Raw genomic sequence first — 20,619 nt, 5'->3', positions numbered from 1 at the left:
TCAAATTGACAGATGATTGAGTGTTAAAAATAATTTTTCATGATACATCACTATGTGATTCTTGGCGTTAACTAAGAAGGAGGTCAACGAATTGAATGGCATTACCATAACAAAACTGCTTATATGCCTAACTATTCATCTGTGTTAACAAGGTTTCTCAGAACTTCCTACTTAATGCACAAAATATTTGCCAGGGATCACTGCTATGGCTGGCCAAAGTAGTTAAATAGATCCTTGTGAACTGGGTAGACCCTCCTAAAACTGTCTATTACAATCAGGTAAAAAATGCCTTTATTCTGGATACATACACATGGATTCTTTTCATGTTGCCTGGGGCTACACTAGCGCAAAGTTCCATACCCAGACGGGAAGTTTGGGGAAGATGCACTTAGTCACTGTCAGATTGTCAGGACCAAGTAGGACCTCAGAGACCTTTCAAGCCAGACCTTGACTTTGACAATGAGGAGTCAGAAGCCCAGAGAGAGGAGAATTGCCCAAAGTAACAGAGCTAATAGGCAACAGAGTCAGAACTAGAAAGCAGGTCTCTATCCCATCAGTCCAGTGCTCTTTCTGCCATACCCTGTACCTGTTACAACTGATGGGGAAAAAAATGAGGCTGTTCTGTGTTCTTTTACAATGTGACACCACATTTCTTCCTTGTCATCTACATAAACTGTTTAACATGGAACAAGAGGTCGGTGAGGTTTTCCTAGGACTGATTTTCAGGATGTAGTCCAGACCCTCAAAGATAAAGGAGATGAGGGGCAGAAGAGAGAGAGAAGTGTGGAGAGGAAGGAAAGGACTCTGGGCATTTCCAGTTTGTCTATGGATAAAGATCTTGGAGCACATTCAAGCAAGCACTCAAACACCGTTTTCAAGCTGATGGTCTCCCAGGTGAAGTTAAACTCAATATATTCTCAGAGGATGACATGGTTATGCTGTATAGGAAGGGATGCTTAAATATAAGACAGAATAAACACCGATACATGCTACAATGTGGATGAACCTTGAAAACATTAAGTGAAAGAAGCCAGACAGAAAACGCCATATATTGTATGACTCCACTTATATGAACTGTCCAGAATAGGCATATCCATAGAGACATAAAATAGATTATGGCTGCCAGGGGCTGGGAGAAGAAGAAAATAGAGAGTGACTACTAATGAGTGCAAGATTTTCTTTTTGGGGTGATGAAATTGTAATCCAATTAAATAGTGGGGATGGTTGCACAATCTTGTGAATATTCTAACAACCACTGAATTGTACACTTTAAAATGGTGAATTTGATGGTGTGTAAATTAAATCTTGATTTAAAAAAAGACAGAAAGCAATAGTTGCCAAATAGAGGCATTAACATAGTTACAGGTACAGGGGCAAGAGATTGGGGATGAGGCCTCATATGTATTGATCACTTACAGTGTCCCAGACATTGAGATATTTCACATTCATTTTTTTATTTAAGCCAGTGAGCAACCTTGAGAAGTAGGCATATTTTCTCCATTTCACGGATGAGAAAACTAAGGCTCATAGGTATAGCTTACCCAAGGATACACAACTGGTTAGTATCATAGTCAGAATTAAGACATGGATCTGCCTGGATTCACAGCCTGCATCCTACCACTACGGCATGATACTTCCTGTTAGCTTCTTGTAGAAGAAACCTTATACTTGATTGGCATTCTTCCTCACTGTACCTCACACGGTGGGGGACATGCTCAAGTAACATTGTCTGAGTGATTATCAATTGTCTCCTCTGCAGATGACACCTGGAGAACTAGCTCTTGCCAGTGGCAACCACACCCCAGTTACCCAGTTCATCTTGCTGGGATTCTCCAATTATCCAGAACTCCAGCAGCTTCTTTTTGGAGTCTTCCTGCTCATCTATGCCGTGACAGTGGTGAGCAACTTGGGAATGATAGTTCTCATCTTCACAGACTCCTGTCTCCAAAGCCCCATGTATTTTTTCCTCAGTGTCCTCTCTTTTCTTGATATCTGTTATTCTTCTGTGATCACACCCAAGCTATTGGTCAACTTTCTGGCTTCAGACAAGTCCATTACTTTTTGGGGCTGTGTGGTCCAGATGACCTTCTTTGTGGCACATGCAACAGCTGAGAGCTTCCTGCTGGCCTCAATGGCCTATGACCGCTTCATGGCTATCTGCCAACCCCTCCATTATGGTTCTTCCATGACCAAAGGGACCTGTCTCCAGCTGGTGGCTGCTTCCTATGCATTCGGTGGAGTTAACTCCGCTATTCAGACTGGGAATGTCTTCACCCTGCCTTTCTGTGGGCCAAACCAAGTAACACACTACTTCTGTGACATCCCACCCCTTCTCCGCCTGGCCTCTGGCAACAAAGACACAGCAGGAATGGTCCTCTATATCTTCTCTGCTCTAGTTACCCTTCTGCCTGCTGCAGTCATCCTCACTTCATACAGCTTAGTCTTGGTGGCCACTGGGAAGATGCGCTCAGCAGCTGGGAAGGAGAAGGCCCTCTCAACATGTGCCTCCCATTTCCTGGCCATTACCATTTTCTATGTACTGTGGTTTCCACCTATGACCAGCCTCATGGACCCACTTATGATACCAAGGACCAAGTAGTTTCTGTCTTCTATACCACGATAATTCCCATGCTCAACCCCTTCATCTATAGTCTCCGTAACAAGAATGTAAAGGAAGCCCTACTGAGGAAGCTCCAGGTCAACATCTTTCCCTGCTGAGCCCTGCAAGCTTGTTTGTTAGAATGAGAAATGCATAGCATCTTCCAAACCACATTATGAATTGAGCTAACTGAGAACAGTCCTGGTTTCAAAGGAGGTGGTAGAAGTAGGGAAGAAAGAGTAAATATCATACTTTGTACAGAGCATTGCAGTCTTTAAAGCATCTTCTTATCCATTACTGTATTGAATTTTTGTCACTATATTGTGAGGCAGCCATTGTTATGACGATTTAATTTTACAAACGAAGGGTACCTGACTCAGTAAAAATAAGTTAATTATCTAAATTCATATAGTTAATGAGAGAGTGAATATTCAACATCAGGACTTCCACACCAAACCCAGGGATATTTCAATTACGCCACAGCCACAAGTTAAGTCTTTTCTTGGCAGTTCATCATAAATTCCAAGAAATATCAGAGAAGGGACAGCACAATCATTCCTGTTTTGACATTGATTTAGTAAAGTGGAGGTATGCATCAAGTGGCTCAGTTCTTTCTTCCTGTTCCAAAAGGAAAGATGACCAGGATAAATGTGTCTTTATTCCTCATTGCTACTGCATTTTGCTGAGCTGTCTCATTAAAGAAAACCTCAGGATCAAGAGAGACCTTTCTTCATACAGCTTGTTTCTTCTAGCCATAGGTATGTGCTTGTGTCATAAATCTCACGGGTGTGTGGGGGTGTGTTTGTGTGTGTGTGGTATTTGGGAAGTTACAACAATATACAAGACATTGTGTTTAATGAGATTGATTCAAAAAATTTATATTTGGCCTGACCACCTTTAAAAATACATGTAATATGGTGAGTATATGTATTTTAGAGAATCACACAAATGAAAAAGCTAAACCCGACCTAATTCAGGGTTGCACACTGGATAGGAAGGTATGCTCTTAAGCTAATGCAAAGTCCTAACATGAACAGAGTCAGCTTCACTCTGAGATTTTTGGATCATTAAAAAGGCTTTTTTCAGATCATCTTAAGTAAATTGGTCTAAATATAGAAAATCTTACTATATAAACAGTTTTATTACAGCCTCATTTTTGAAAACAAAAAATTAGGAACAATCTAAACATTCAAAGGAGGAAATGGATTAAATAGTTTATCCCCTGGATGGATTATAATGCAACTACTAGAAATTATGTTTATGTGATTGCAACAATATAACAAAAGTGATGGCAAAAATCCTGAGAAGAACACATAAAAATATAAGTGATGGTTGTATCAGAGTGATAGCTCAATGGGAAAAATGTTTTGCTTTCTCAAAAATTTTCCACAGCTTTTTTAATGAGCATGTTTAATTTTGATACTTCATTCTAAAAAGGAATAATTTAAAAAATCCTTTCCAGAAAGCTGAGTGTGAAAATTTCTCACTTTTGTCTTCTTTCATTAAGCAAATATTTACTGAATCCTCCTAAACTCCACATTTCCTTAACTGACAATCTAAGTTTTTAGTCCATGCCTGCAATTGAGATCAAGACTGGAATATTATGGTGAAGAGACTTGGTAAAAGTTAACCTAATTCACTCACTTGTAAAAGTATTTATGAGGCAATTAGTGGCAACACATGGTGGAGGCCCTATCTGGATTAATAAACAGAACATGTACTGGTCAGGCAGCTTATGCTACAGTAAAAAATAAACCCCATAATGTCAGTAAGTTAACACCACAAAGGCTTCCACCTCAGCTAAATTTGAGATGGATCAGATGACTCACCAGGGTAACTTTTATCCATCCATCAGTATCTGGGCCCCTTTCATCTTCCAATGCTACCATTTCATCCCATGCCCTCGAAGATTTTAATAGTGGGGGAAATGATCAAGAAGGTCACGTAGAGTGTTTTTAACTACCTGGCCTAAGGTTGGTTCACTTCACTTCAACCTTCACGCCGTTAGCCTGAAACCAGTCTTATGGCTTCAACATAACTGCAAAGGAGTTGGGAAATACTCTTTTTTATCCAGAGAGAGGAAAACTAAATGAAATTTAGTAAATGCACAGCTTTGTCTTTGTCACTGGTGAATTGCCCAGTTGATTAGACCATCATCTGTAAAGCATTCTACAATATCACTAGCCTAAATTAGAAATAAGGTGCCGGTTAGCTCATGTTTCTACATGATTGAAGTAGACCATTTCTTTGTGTGGAAATTTTAAAATATCCCTTGTGCATGTTGAGCTATCATTGTTGAATATTTTTTGAATCACATGCTTAAATTCCATGATGCTACTACAAGGAGTAAGACTAACTCTGAGACAAGCTAGTGAATGGTTGCCTGAAGTTAGAGGTCATATATACCCTGAATTCTAAAGCTAAATACACAGCATAGTAGTATTTACTAAGAGTGATCTTATCTAAGTTTAAACTCTCATGCATATGACATGGCTCTACTATATGATTTTAATTAATAAGCTATCAATTGCTATCCACCTCAACTACATAAATATTGAACAAATATTTACAGACTTTCAATCAGAAGTGTGGCGAATAATTATCTTGTCTCATTCACTATTGTATCCTCGGTGTCTAGAACAGTGCCTGGTACATTGTAGGCATTTGATAAATATCTGTTCAAAAAATAAATGAATGGGCATCTACATGCTTCTTTTCCTTCAACTAGTTGCATTGTCATCACATGACAGCTTTTGAGAAATATAGAATCCGGGACCCCACCAAGATGTACTAACTCAGAATCTGCATTTTAACAAGATCCTAGGTGACTGGTGTATACATTAAAGTTTGAGAAGGGTTGATCCACATGCCTCAATCCAGCTCTAAATCCAAGTGTGAATGTGGTATGCAATTATTCTCCTCCCAGTACTCACAGTTTAGTCTAGGAGATGTTTCTTAGCAGAAGGACAAGCATGGCAAAAGCCAAGAAGTGAGAAAACTATGTATCCTCTTCCCTTATCCATTTTCATCATTGTGTGAGACATACATTAAAATGGGCATTGGAAGGAGAATCAGCATGAATGGGGGGCATCATGTTGCCTAAGTGTGAATGGGATGATAGGATGGCAATGCCCCCAACCTTGTCTTTTTTTTTAATTTTAAAATTTTTATTTAATTTTATTTATTTTTGGAGGAAGATTAGTCCTGAACTAACATCTGCCGCCAATCCTCCTCTTTGTTGCTCAGGAAGACTGGCCCTGTGCTAACATCCATGCCCATCTTTCTTTACGTTACTTGTGGGATGCCTACCATAGCATGGCTACACATGGCTTGACAAGCTGTGCATCGGTCTGCACCCAGGATCTGAACCCACGAACTCCGGGCCACAGAAGTGGAACGGGCGAACTCAACTGCTGCACCACCAGGCCTGCCCCTGACATTGTCTTAATGATGGTAGAAAGGGTTGGTATCATTGGTTAACACTATGTTTGTGACTTCCCTTCCATTATGTCCTGTTGTTGCTGACAGGTGGCAGCCCAAAGCAGGACTACATTTCTGAGGCCCCCTTACATATGGATGTGGCCATGTGTCTAATTCTTACCAAAGGAATGTGATCAGGAGAGAGACTTCATTTCAAGGCATAGACTTTTGAGAAGTGGATGGGTGTTAGGACCTCTTGAATCTCTATTTCCTGTGCTGATGGGTAGAAGGGGGGTACTCCGTGGTCCTAGGGCATAGTAGAGCCACATGGAAGGAGCCTGGTTTCCTAAAAAGGTAGAGAAAAGCTGCATTCTAACTGGGAACATGGGAACAAGAAATAAACTCTAATTTGTTAAGCCACTGAAATTGGGTGTTTCCTTATTAAAGCTGTTAGAGTTACCTTAACTAGAACAATGAACTTTAAGGTGTTTTTTACCAGCTGATACAGCCCTCTCCTTTCTCCCAGCTGCCTGTCTGAATGCCATCATCATCTCTCCACTGATCACAGCATCATTTGGAGATGCATCTCCCAGTGACCTGTTTCCAAGAGCAATACTGATCCAAGCGATATCTAAAAGTAAGCAAAGTCAACGTCATTTTGTCATTTGTGGGCCCTTCCCTCTAAAGGGCAATATGTTGTGATCCTAGTTTTACAGATGAAGAAAAGAAGATCCAAGTTAAGTCATCCAAGTTCTCAGATAAAAAGAAGATATGTAGGACTTGGTTTTCCAATAAACATTTGAAAAATTCACTGGCAATTAGAGAAATGAAAATTAAAACCCCAAGATACACTTTTATACTTTCCAAAATAACAAAAATAAAAAAATCAGACAATCCAAATGTTAGTAATGGCTGTGTGTAAATTGAGCTTACAACTTTTTACAACAATTTGGCATCAAATTAAAAAGTTGAACACCTGATGCAGCAGTTCTACGAGTAGGCATATAATCAGGAGAAATTCTTGCACATTTGCATTATGAAACGTACCAGAAATGCTTACAGCAGCATTGTCTGTCATAGCAAAAAAGTGGAAGCAACACAAATGTCTGTCAACAGTAGAAATGGATGAATAAAACAGAACACATTCACACAGGAGAAACTAAACAGCAGCAAAAATAAATTAACTACAGATCTACTTATCAGTAAGCATGTGTCTCTAAAACACAAGGTTGAGTGAAGTAAGGAAGTAAGAGAAGAATGCACACATATAGTTTTAATATAGTCTTAAAATATTTTAAATATATATAAAGACAAAGATGAAGACCACAAAGTTGACAAAGAAATAAAACTAAACTCAAATACTCAGACTCAAAATCCAGTGCTGTTTCCACTATACCATGCCTTTGTCCCAAGGCAGTAAATGAACTGACTCCAGGGAATTTATACATTTCTAATTCATGCTGCAGCTGGGTGGGTCAAAGGCCACTATAGAAATAGATAAACTATTGGAAGCTCCAGTGGCCTGATCATTTTTATTTAGATAGCCTTGGATTGGGAGGGGGTAGGAAAGTTATCTTCCTGTTCAGACAATCCCTGCCTCTCCTGGAAATGCTCTGGGAAGTGGAATGCTTGAAATTTGAACTTTATACTTGCATGTTTTATTTGTTTGGAAGGAAAGGAGGAAGGGAGGGGATACAATTCAGAGATCTAAATAGAATTATAAAGTCTCAAATATGATATAATTGCTTAATTTGATTTTGTATTTGAATTTTATGCACAGTATACATGAATATTTAAATTATCAAGAATAGATTATGCTTTAAATACTAACAATCAAATTTAATTTTCTGGTGTAACTTTGAAATTCAAAAATCCTTGTTCATTTGGTTTATTTGAAATGATATTTGGAAAAGATAAAACTTTACAGTTGGGTATAAAGCCTTCATAATAGTAATTATGCAAATGATAGAGCAGGAGTTTGCATTAACATGAAAGTCTTTTCAATACTCTTCAGAAACTTGTAAAGAGAATAGTTAAACAGCGATCTTCTTTCTCACTTCATAAAGGAGCCTACAACAAGCTATATCACTGTCAATAGCTTGACAGACTATGAACTTCCCTCTGTGAAGTGTTAGCTGATGCTAGTTCTCAGCCCATTTAGAATAAGTGCTTATCTGAGACCCCAAACTCTCCTGAACAAGAAGTGTACTTTTTTTCTAGACAAGTTCTCTTTTGAGCTCCTCATCTGCCAGATGGCAAAAACATTGTCTCTATCAATTCAAGTCAATTTCAGTCAATTTAGCAGTCACTCTCAAGAGCCCCACACACACACTTGCTGCTTCCCTTTCTCAGGGATTAAAGAGTACCTAGGAACAAGGATGTGATAGATAGGGATATTTCCTGGTCTTCAGTCATGCTCTGTCCATGCTGGCATTTACCATAACATCCTATTCCCATCTGGTCTCCAATTGCCAGACCATGAAATCATAGTCATGACTCCATGTCCCAAAAGGATAGCCTTTCTATACTCTCAGCTACTCCTTCTAGAGTATCGGACACATGTACCCACTCTTCCATGACACTCTGGGTCTGTGGGAAAGTTGTCTCAGGCTCTCTCTGCCTGACACTGCCACACAGCCGTTTCTTTTCAATTGATCCACACCTCTAGAGGTGGGGAAGCTCTAGAGATTGGGCCACAGAATTCCTTCCTAGGGATTCACCAGCCTTTCAACTCACTTCTGCTTTGAATTTATTCACTTTACAAGCCAAGGGAGTTTTTACTTAGTCTTTGAAAGAAAGGCACTGGAAAAACTGGCTCTTATTGATCACATATTCTTATACATTTGTAGTTAAGGCATGAGTTTATGCTCTGGATTATAGATGGTTCCAGGTTTTGAAGTTCAAAAGCTTTTTATCAGAAAAGTTTTCTCTCTTTGTTAAGTTTCCAAAACAAGATTGCCTTTATTTTGGGATCTACACTATGTTGCAGCAACATCAAGAAAATAGAAGTGATTCTGAAAAACAGTGAAGCAACTGGGAAATAAAATACTGGTTGAATTTTTTTAAATGAAATAAAAGGTCAGCAAGAGTAAAGAGTTCTCATTAAGGAACGTGCAATAGAGATGTCTTAGTCTATTCCAGCTGCTATACCAAAATGTCGTTGAACAACTTTTGAACAACTATATATTTCTCACAGTTCTGGAGGCTGGAAGTCCAAGATCAAGGTGTTGGCAGATTCAATGTCTATTGAGGGCCCACTTCCTGGTTCGTAGATGGCTGTCTTCTCACAGAGTCCTCACATAGTGGAAGGAGAAAGGGAGCTCTCTGGGGTCTCCTTCATAAGGGCACAAATCCCATTCATGAGAGCTTAGCCCTCATTACCTAAGCACCTTCCAAAGGCCACACCTCCAAATACCATCACATTCGAAATTAGTTTTCAAAATATGAATTTTAGGGGGGCACAAACGTTCAGTCTGTAGCAGAGGAGATATTCCTGCAACACAGGGGGCCTCCTAAAGACCCCACCACTGGCTACATATGAGAAAAAAGTACTGCCTATCATGTAGATGTATTTTAATCTGATGCACAGATTAAAACAACCAGTTACACAAAACTTTGGCTGATTTTCCATATCCCTTCTCACATAGGCCAACCCTCCAAAGAAGGAGAGCTCTGAGGAGGGAAAAGGAAGGAGGGGAAAAAGTATATTGATCCCTCCATCTCCATTTCAGGTCCAGGAGAGATATAAGGCTCTAAATCTGGTATGAGATTGAGATATCAATTTAGACTAGATTCCTTAATATCTGTGATAGATAGTCTCCAAAGTTAACCTCCATCAACTCTCTCTTTCTTTGAATGCACACACTGCTCCTCACATCAAGAGGTGGAATCTATTTTTTTTCCTCTCTGGTATGGGCTGAGCTCATGACTTTCTTCTTTAAACAACAGAATATAATGGAAATGCAGTCCCAGGTCTAGTTTTTAAGACAACTGAATGTTTCCATGTCCTTCCTCTTGGAAGCCACATAAGAAATCTTACTACCCTATATTTCTCCAAAGAACATGAAAATGCTAATTTGAAAAGATATGTGCACCCCTATCTTCACTGCAGCATTATTCACAATATCCAAGACATGGAAGCAACCCACGTGCCCATCAACTGATGAAGAAGATGTGGTATATGTATACATTGGAATACTACTCAGCCATAAAAAAGACAAAACTGTCCCATTTGCAAAAACATGGATGAAACTCGAGGGTATTCTGTTAAGCAAAATAAGCCCGACAGAGAAAGACAAATACTCTATGACTTCACTCATATGTGGAAGATAAATAAACACATGGATAAAGAGAACAGATTAATGATTACCAGAGGGGAGGGGGGTGGGCAAAATGGATAAAGGGGCACATATGAATGGTGACGGATAAAAACTAGACTATTGGTGGTGAGCATGGCGTATTCTACACAGAAACTGACACATAATAATGTACACCTGAACTCATGAAATGTTATAAACCAATATGACCTCAATAAAATAATAAAGAAATAAAAAATAAAGAAAAGTAAAATAAATAGATAAATAAAAAGCAAATTTGCCTGTTACTTTATCCTCAAATTGAGTTTATTTGGGAATAGCCAAAAGAATTGCAATTCGGGATGTGTGCTATAGCAAACCAGAGGAAAATTCAGAAAACAAAGGAGGGGAGTTGCCTTTAAAGAGAAAAAGAGGGAGTAGGAAAAGGCTGTTCTAAACAAAAACCCATTGGAGAAAGTAGAAGTTCAGGGTATCAACAGCTTCTCATAGGCTGAGCTGCAGCTTCAGGGCGTCTCATCGGCTGTGTTGTTGTCAGGTGGGAAGAGAAATCTTCCTTCAGTAGTGAGGTAATTTTACTTCCTGTGGAAGATGCAGCCTCCGTCTCATCTTGTCTAGTGTAAATGCAATGTGTGCTAGCGCATGAGAGCTCCCCCTAAAAGCCTTCCTAACTCCGCTTTTGTTAAGGCTTCTTTTATTAATTTCTACATATTTCATATTTCCCAGCCTCTTCCCGTTATTCAGTATAATTTCAGGAAGCCATTGTATCTGTTGTGCAGTAGAATGTAATGATGAAGGGGATGTTTGAGGATGATGGGCACAATATCTGATGGTATGTAGGATAGTACGGATCCATAGGACACACCAGACTCCAACCCTGCAAAGGGGACTTTTGGATCCTTCCAGACTGCATCCACTGCCTTTCCAAGCCCTTTATAAACCTCTATACTCCAGGGCTCCATCCTAGCCTCAGAAGCCTAGAGACTGGATTTCCTCCATACAAACAAGCTTAACAAAACTCTGTGTAATAACTTCCCAGTGGAGCAGGAGGACTTTCCAAATACATAGGAGAGGAGTCAACATCTTTCTCCTTCACATGGGAGCCGCTCACTCTCAAATATTCTTGTCGGCTCTTCCAGTTCTCAGACTCTTCCTCAGGGAACCAAAATACAGACAAAGAAGTAGATTTCACATATTGAAAGCAGAGAATTCAGTCGAATGAGAAAAGGCTGAGATTCTGAGCATTGGGCTAGAGCTGTATGGAAAAACTGAAGAATAATCCAGGCAGAGAGCCCACAGGGAGACACCTGGCCCTCCATGAGACAACTGTAACACAAACAAGCTTGATGCAGAGAGCCTAGGATTCACTACTGTCCTCTCTCTCCCCTTCCTGCAAGTTTCCATCCACACATGTGCCAAGCTGCCTCATCTCCATGCCCCCAATGAAACCACTGATGGGACAGAACCTGCTATGACTCATAAGATGGACTCAAAGTGTACTTACCATGTGGAAAATTATCTTAGTGCAACAGCAGCCTCCTAGTGTACCACCAGGGAGGATATTGAGCAGAAAGTCTCAGGGACCAATTAAGATGCTCAAGTCAAATTGTTGATTAAATTAGTAACCAAATTACAAGAGAAGCAAGGGGAAAGAGACAAATTTAGTAAACAGGGTGGAAGAACCACACTACCCAATTCCTGTGTTACACCATATGTGTATGCCTCTCTCTCTCTCACCCTGTTGCTCTCTCTCTCTCTCTATGTATACTACAACAGCGTCCCTACTGACTTATGGTCATGAGAACACTGAGTTGAGGAAAAACAAACGTTATCAGAGGACCCTAGGTTCCTGGAACCAACGGATGTTTCATCAGAAAGATGCAGGAGCAAGTATGCCTGGCCAATATCTGTTACTCACCATTGACTTGCTAAGCAATGATGTCTTTTATCTGCATGTCTGGAGCAGAGAACAATTGGGACCAAACGTGGATATCACCAAAAGGTGCCAATTTAAGGTCTCATGAATTTTTTTTATTTCAGGAACATTGGATTATAACATTATATAGCTTTTAGATGTGCATTGTAATATATTTCAATTTCTGTGTAGATTATATCATGTTCACCACCCCAGAACTAATTATAGTCCAGCACCTCACATGTGAGCCTAATCACCCCTTTTGCCCTCCCCCCTACCCCCTTCCTGTGCGTTAACCACCAATCCAATCTCCGTTGCTATGTGTTTGTATATCGTCGTTTTTATCTTCTGCTTATGAGTGAAATCATAGGGTATTTGACTTTCTCTCTCTGGCTTATTTCACTCTGCACAATATGCTCAAGGTCCATCCATGTTGTCACAAATGGCCAGATTTCATCATTTCTTATGGCCGAGTAGTAGTCCATTGTGTATATATATCACATCTTCTTTATCCATTCATCCCTTGATGGGCACCTAGGTTGCTTCCAAGTATAATGCTGCAATGAATATAGGGGTGCATGTATCTTTATGCCTTTGTGTTTTCAAGTTCTTTGGATAAATACCCAGCAGTGAGATAGTTGGATCATATGGTAGATCTATTCTTAATTGTCTGAGGATGCTCCATACTGCTTTCCATAGTGGCTGCACCAGTTTACACTCCCACCAGCAGTGTACGAGGGTTCCCTTCTCTCCACATCCTCTCCAACACATGCTGTTTTCTGTCTTGTTAATTATAGCCATTCTGACTGGAGTAAGGTGATACCTCATTGTGATTTTGATTTGAATTTCCCTGATAGCTAATGATGTTGCGTATCTTTCCATGTGCCTGTTGGCCATCCATATACCTTCTTTAGAGAAATCTCTGTTCACGTATATTGCTCATTTTTTAATTGAGTTGTTGGTGTTTTTGTTGTTGAGATGTATGAGTTCTTTGTATATTTTGGATATTAACCCCCTATCTGATATATAGTTTGTAAATATCTTCCCCCAATTGTTAGGCTGTCTTTTCATTTTGTTTATGGTTTCCATTGCGGTGCAGAAGCTTTTCAGTTTGATGTAGTACCATTTGTTCATTTTGTCTTTTGTTTCCCTTGCCTGGTCAAACATGGTACTTAAAAATATGCTGCTAAAATCAATGTCAAAGAGCATACTGCCTATGATTTCTTCTAGAAGTTTCATGGTTTCTGGTCTTACATTCAAGTCTTTAATCCACTTTTGAGTTGATTTTTGCACATGGTGTAAGGTAATGGTCTACTTTCATTCTTTTGCATGTGGCTGTCCAGTTTTCCCAACACCATTTATTGAAAAGACTCTCCTTTCTCCATTGTATGCTCTTGGCTCCCTTGTCGAATATTAGCTGTCTATAAATGTGTGGGTTTATTTCTGGGCTCTCAGTTCTGTTCCATTTATCTGTGCGTAGGTTTTTGTGCCAGTATCATGCTGTTTTGGTTACTATGGCTTTCTAATATATTTTGAAATCAGGCAGTGTGATCTCTCCAGCTTTGTTATTTTTTCTCAAGAATCCTTTGGCTATTCAGGGTCTTTTGTTGTTCCATATAAATTTTAGGATTCTTTGTTCTATTTCTGTGAAAAAATGTTGTTGGAACTTTGATAGAGATTGTGTTGAATCTATAGATTGCTTTAGGAAGTGTGGACATTTTAACAATAATAATTCTTCCAGTCCAAGAGCATGGAATATCTTTCCATTTCTTTGTGTCTTCTTCGACTTCTTTCAACAATGTTTTATCGTTTTTGGTGTACAGATCTTTCACCTCTTGGTTAAGTTTATTCCTAAATATTTTAATTTTTTGTTGCAATTGTAAATGGGATTGTATTCTTAATTTCTCTTTCTGCTACTTCGTTGTTAGAGTATAGAATGCAACTGATTTTTGTATCTTGATTTTGTATCCTGCAACTTGAGTGTATTCATTTATTATTTCTAAAAGTTTTTTAGTGGATTCTTTAGGGTTCATTATATAAAATCATGTCTTCTGCAAAGAATGACAGTTTCTCTTCTTCTTTTCCAATATGTATCCCTTTTATTTCTTTATCTCGCCTGATTGCTCTGGCTAGAACTTCCAAAACTATGTTAAATAAGAGTGGTGACAGTGGGCATCCTTGTCTGGTTCCTGTTCTTAGAGGGATAGATTTCAGTATCTCTCTGTTGACAATGATATTTGCTGTGGGTATGTTATATATGGCCTTTATTATATTGAGGTATTTTCCTTCTATGTTCATTTTATTTAGAGCTTTTATCATAAATGGATACTGTATCTTGACAAATGCTTTCTCTGCATCTATTGAGATGATTATGTGATTTTTATTCCTCATTTTGTTAATGTGCTGTATCACATTGATAGATTTGCAGATGTTGAACCATCCCTGCATCCCCGGAATGAAACCCACTTGATCATGATGTATGATCTTTTTAATGTATTGTTGTAGTTGATTTGCTAGTATTTTGTTGAGGATTTTGCATCGATGTTCATCAGTGATATTGGCCTATAATTTTCTTTTTTTATGTTGTCTTTGGGTTTGGTATTGGGATAATGTTGGCTTCATAGAATGATATAGGAAGCCTCCTCTCCTCTTCAAGTTTTTGGAAGAGTTTGAGAAGGATAGGTATTAAGTCTTCTTTGAATGTTGGCTAGAATTCACCAAAGAAGCCATCAGGTCCTGGACTTATATTTTTGGGGAGATTTTTGATTGCTGTTTCAATCTCCTTACTGGTGATTGGTCTATTCAAATTCTCTACTTCTTCTTGATCCAGTTTTGGAAGGTTGTATGTTTCTAAGAATTTATGCATTTCTTCTGGATTATCCAATTTGTTGGCACATAGCTTTTCATAGTATTCTCTTAGTATCTTTGTATTTCTGAGGTGTCCGTTGTAATATCTCCTCTTTCAATTCTGATTTTATCTATTTGAGCCTTCTATCTTTTTTTCTTGGTGAGTCTAGCTAAGGGTTTGTCAATTTTGTTTATCTTTTCGAAGAACCAGCTCTTGGTTTCATTCATTTTTTCTATTGCTTATTTAGTCTCTATTTTATTTATTTCTGCTCTGATTTTAATTATTTCCTTCCTTCTGCTGACTTTGGCCTTTGTTTATTCTTCTTTTTCCCGTACCTTTAGATGCACTTTTAGATTGTTTATCTGGAATTTTCCTTCTTTGTTGAGGTAGGCATGAATTGCTATAAACTTCCGTCTTAGAACCGCTTTTGCTGTATCCCACAGATTTTGGCATGTTGTATTTTCATTTTCATTTGTCCCCAGGAATTTTTGGATTTCTCCTTTGATTTCTTCATTGACCCAATCGTTGTTCAGTAGCATTTTGTTTAATCTCCACATTTTTGTGGGTTTTCTGATTTACTTCCTGTAATTGATTTCTAGTTTCATACCTTTGTGGTCAGAAAAGATGCATGGCATTATTTCAATCTTCTTAAATTTATTAAGACTTGTTTTGTGGCCTAATATGTGATCAATCCTGGAGAATGTTCCATGTGCATGTGACAAGAATGTGCGTTCTGTGGTTTTTGGATCGAATATTCTATATATATCTACTAAGTCCATCTGGTGTAATCTGTCTTTTAAGGCCAGCTCTTCCTTATTGATCTTCTGTTTGTATGATCTGTCCATTGGTGTAAGTGGAGTGTTAAAGTCCCCTACTATTATTGTGTTACTGTCTATTTCACCTCATGTCTGTTAATAATTGGTTTATATATTTAGGTGATCCTATGTTGAGTGCATAGATATTTACAAATGTTATGTTTTCTTGTTGGATTGTTCCCTTTATCATTATGTAGTGCCCATCTTTGTCTCTTGTTACAGTTTTTGTTTTAAAGTCTTTTTTGCCTGATATAAATATTGCTACCCCTTTGGACACGTTCCTTTGCCATTTGCATGGAATATCTTTTTCCATCTTTTCACTTTTAGTTTGTGAGTGTCTTTAGGTCTGAAGTGCGTCTCTTGTATGCAGCATATATATGGGTCTTGTTTTTTAACCAATTGACCACTTTATGGAATTTCATTGGAGTGTTTAGTTAATTTAAGACATTTAAAGTAGCTATTCATAAATATGTATTAATTGCCATTTGTTACTTTTTTCTGGGTGTTTTAGTAGTTCTTCTCTGTTTCTGTCTTTTTCTCTTGCTCTCTTCCCTTGTGGTTTGATGGCTTTCTTTAGTAATATGTTTGATTTCTTTTGTCTTACTTTTTTGCCCACTTATTATAGGTTTCTGATTTTTGATTACTATAAGGATCCTATTTAATATTCTATGTATATGAAGTCTATATCGAGTTGATAGACTCTTCAGCTTGACCTCTTTCTAAAAGCTCTACTTATTCACTCCTCTCCTCCCACATTTTATGTTTTTCAAATCATATATAGTCTCTTGTTTAGTCTGTGTCTATCCATTACCCTCTTATCACTGACATTTGTCTTTTAACCTTCATATTATCTTCACAGGTAGTTGACCTGCTACCTTTACTATTTTTTCTCTTTACAAGTGGTTTTTTTGATAATTTTTTTACCTCTATTTTTGGTCATCACTTTCCCACTTAAATAAGTACCCTCAGCATTTCTTGCAGAACTGGTTTCTTGGTGATAAACTCCTTTAATTTTTGCTTGTCTGGGAAGCTCTTTGTCTCTCCCTCCATTCTGAATGACAACCTTGATGGATAGAGTATTCTTGGATGTAGGTTTTTTCCTTTTAGCACTTTAAATACATTGTGCCATTCCAGTCTCGCCTGTGTGGTCTCGGCTGAGAAGTCTGCTGATAGCCTTATGGGCTTTCCTTTGTATGTCACTTGTGGCCCTTCTCTTGCTGCTTTTAGGGTTCTCTCTTTATCTTTAATTTTGGACACTTTAGTTATAGTATGTCTTGATGTGGGCCCCTGGGCTTATCTTGTTTGGAGCTCTCTGTGCTTCCTGTGCTTGGATGTCTGTTTCCTTCCTTAGGTTAGGAAAATTTTCATCTATTATTTCTTCAAATACATTTTCTGCCCCGGTGGCTCTCTCTTCTCCTTCTGGGAAACCTATAATCCGAATGTTGGCACACTTGATATAGTCCGAGAGTTCCTTTAGATTGTTCTCATTCTGTCTAATTCTTTTTTCTGTTCAGCTTGGGTGATTTCCTCTAGTATTTCGTCTAGCTTCTGATCCATTCTTCTGCGTCCTCTATTCTGCTATTGAGTCCCTCTAGTGAATCTTTCATTTGCAGTATTGTATTCTTCATTTCTGATTGGTTCTTTTTTATATCTTCCAGTTCTTTGCTGATGAGCTCACTGTGTTCATCCACTCTTCTCCCAATATCTGTGAGCACCCTTAAGATATTTTGTTTTAACTCTTTGTTGAGTAGGTTGCTTATTTCTGTTTCATTGAATGCTTTTCTGGGGTTTTGTCCTGTTCCCTTCCTTGGAAAGTATTCCTTTGTCTCTTCATTATGCCTCTTTCTGTGTGCTTATTTCTACGTATTAGGTGAGTTAGCTATGTCTCCTGATCTTGGAGAAGTGGCCTTATGTGTGAGATGCCTTATGAGGCCCAGCAGTGTGCTTCCCTCTCATCACCAGTCTAAATGACCCAGGAGTGACCCCTCTGTGGGGTACTTGTGTCTTTCTGCTGTGGCAGGGTTGCTCTTACTGCAAGTATCTAGGGAATCTAGTCTTTCCTTCCATGGTCAGCTGTTTGTAACTCCTGTTTGGGGAGCCTCAGCACCATTGGCTACAAAGTCTATCAGCACACTCCTATTGCAGTTTTCCTCTTAATTGGGTTGGTACCCAGTGTAGCTGGTTGCTAGGCTCAGGGGCTTACAGTTGTGATAAGCCTTAGGCCTACAAGGCTGTTGTCCGTTCTCCTAGGAGTGCAGCTGAGTGGGGCTGGCCCTAGGCACAGGATCACTCAATTGTTTCATGCTTTGTAAGGTGGGGCTGACCCTTTATATGGCTATTTGTGAAGCATAGGTCTTCTCTCACTGATAAGCCTCACCCCACACAGGACCACACACACCATCAACACAGTCCTGGTCCATGCACACTTCCCAACCCCCTGGAGTGTACCCTGACACCACACTGCAGACATCCCCACCTCTCCACCAATGCCCCCCACAGTTCATCTGGTCCTCACACAGGCCCTGCCCCACAGAGGTGGACATACTCACCTGCCTGTAGAGGATCAAGGTGCCCAGTCAGTGCAGGCCAAAAAGTAGCCTGAGGGCTTGTTTTTGGGTGGGGCCAGTCCCTAGAGCTGCCTGCCCTGGCTGAACTGTATTAAATCTGTGCTCTAGTGGGTATGGCAGACCTCTAGGCTAACAGACCAAGGGAAGAACCTCAATGGTGCCCACCAGGGTCTGTGGCAGCAAGCCTGGACCAGGTCAGAACAACAGCCTCCACCAATGTCTCAGTCTCCAAAGAGGTCCCTCTTCTCACCAAGATGCCTCCAGAGCCACCAGATGAGTCTCATTTCACCAAAGGACTGTCAGCCTTCTTTCTGGTGATTTTAGGTTGCTGCAAAGAGTGAGTTTGTGTATGGGCCCTTTAAGACCTGAGTGTTTTCGGCTTTTGGCTGATAGTTTTTCTGGGGTATCCCTCTGCAGTTAATAGCCAATGAAGCCAGACAGATAGACCCACGTCTCAGTTGTGCTGAGTCTGAAGGATGCTTATAGCAGTATCACCCCTGCTACACATCTCACTACTCCAGGGAGGGCTGTGTACCTTAGGGTGTCTCCCGCCTGGCCAGCTGAGAAGCTCCACTGCTCCCAAACATGGCTTTTTTCCTCTTCAGTAGGAATTTCTGCCTCTTCCGCCTTAGTCAGGACTGTCCCTTTCTGTGGGGGTTCTTTTTATCCAGTTTTCAGTTTTCTAGCCAGGGTTATTTTTCCAAAAATAGTTGTAACCTGGTTGTGTTCATGGGAGGAGATGCGTTCAGAGTCTGCTTATACTGCCATCTTGATGAGATCTAATTTATTTTATCAATAGATTAATTTCATCACGAGTGACCCTAAAACTAGTGTATTTACCCAGGAAAATATTGAATTAAGATTCACTTCTCAGGCTAGCCCAATGGCATAGTGGTTAAATTTGTGCACTCCACTTCAGCAACCTGGGGTTCACAGGTTTGGATTCCAGGTATGGACCTACACACTGCTCACCAAGCCATACTGTGGCAGCATCCCACATACATAATATAGGAAGATTAGCACAGATGTTAGCTCAGCAACAATTTTCCTCAAGCAAAAAGAGGAAGATTGGCAACAGATGTTAGCTGAGGGCCAATCTTCCTCACCAAAACTAAACAAACAAAAAGATCCACATCACTTTGTAGAGAAGAGAGATGGTAAAAAATATATAGATACGTATATATTTTTCAGTGCATTGTTTTTTCCAGATTTAAGAGTGTCCATAATTCTGTGTGTTGGTTGACATAAGTAGTTTGATAAGGGACCAAAAGAGTGCCCTGATCACTCTGCTCTGGATAATAGTGCCTCTCCAGTGGTCTCCACACAACCAATAGCAGGAGTACAGAGGGAACAGAGAACTCTGCATGTTCTATCAAAGACCTTTGCGTCCTTTTCTCTCTCACAACCTCATAGTCTGTTTGTCATTGCCCACCTGTAGACCTTAGGACTAATCTCATTGTTCTATTTATAGCTATGTTACTCACCATGAAACTGAGAATGTCAGATCAGCCCTCAACCCCTTTTAAATAATATCCATATCCCTTTAGTTCCCTTTTTCTGTCTCAAAACTCACTCTTGTCCAAACTCTTGAAAACTCTTCCTTGTACCCTCTCGAATTTATAGTTAGTCATCAACATAACCCAATATACACCTAACCTCTCCTCTGAAAGTTCTCTTTACCTACTTGGTCTAATTGAAATCTGTGTCCTGGAACAGTGCTTCCCTTGCAGCCATCTCACATGGTGGTGATTTTCTCTCCCACTTTCCTCTTAACACTGTATTTCCTCATGTTCTTGACTTTGTTAACAGTATAATACTCTGATTTTTGTTTTCTCTGAACTCTGTCCTTTGGTGATGTTATTTAATCTTGTAAATTTAAAATGACATATATACATATATAGAAAAATTAGAAATTGCCAACATACTTCAAATTAATATAATCTAATGCTGCCAGTCCTCTCCTCTGAACTCCAGACTTATATATCCTGGTGTTTATGCATCACTTCTACTTTGATGGATAAAAAGAATCTCCAACTCAGTGTGACTAACCTGTAATGGTTTCTATTGTTTTTTTCCAAAAACTGCTGCTTCTACACCATTCCTTGTATCACTATACCAAAAAAATGGAGTCATCATTGTTCT

The 20,619-nt window shown here is 39.3% G+C and overlaps 1 protein-coding gene across 1 annotated transcript; it reads left to right on the top strand.

Moving 5' to 3' along the window:
- Nucleotides 1-1,759: 1,759 nt before the first annotated feature.
- Nucleotides 1,760-2,718, top strand: LOC124229060 (olfactory receptor 1052-like). The gene is given in 2 exon segments (XM_046644177.1): nt 1,760-2,534; nt 2,537-2,718. Coding segments are annotated over 2 exon segments (957 nt in total).
- The last annotated feature ends 17,901 nt before the right edge of the window (nt 2,719-20,619 follow it).

Source organism: Equus quagga, chromosome 17 (genome assembly GCF_021613505.1).
Source record: "Equus quagga isolate Etosha38 chromosome 17, UCLA_HA_Equagga_1.0, whole genome shotgun sequence".
NCBI lineage: Eukaryota > Metazoa > Chordata > Mammalia > Perissodactyla > Equidae > Equus > Equus quagga.
This window is presented reverse-complemented; position numbering and strand designations above follow the sequence as displayed.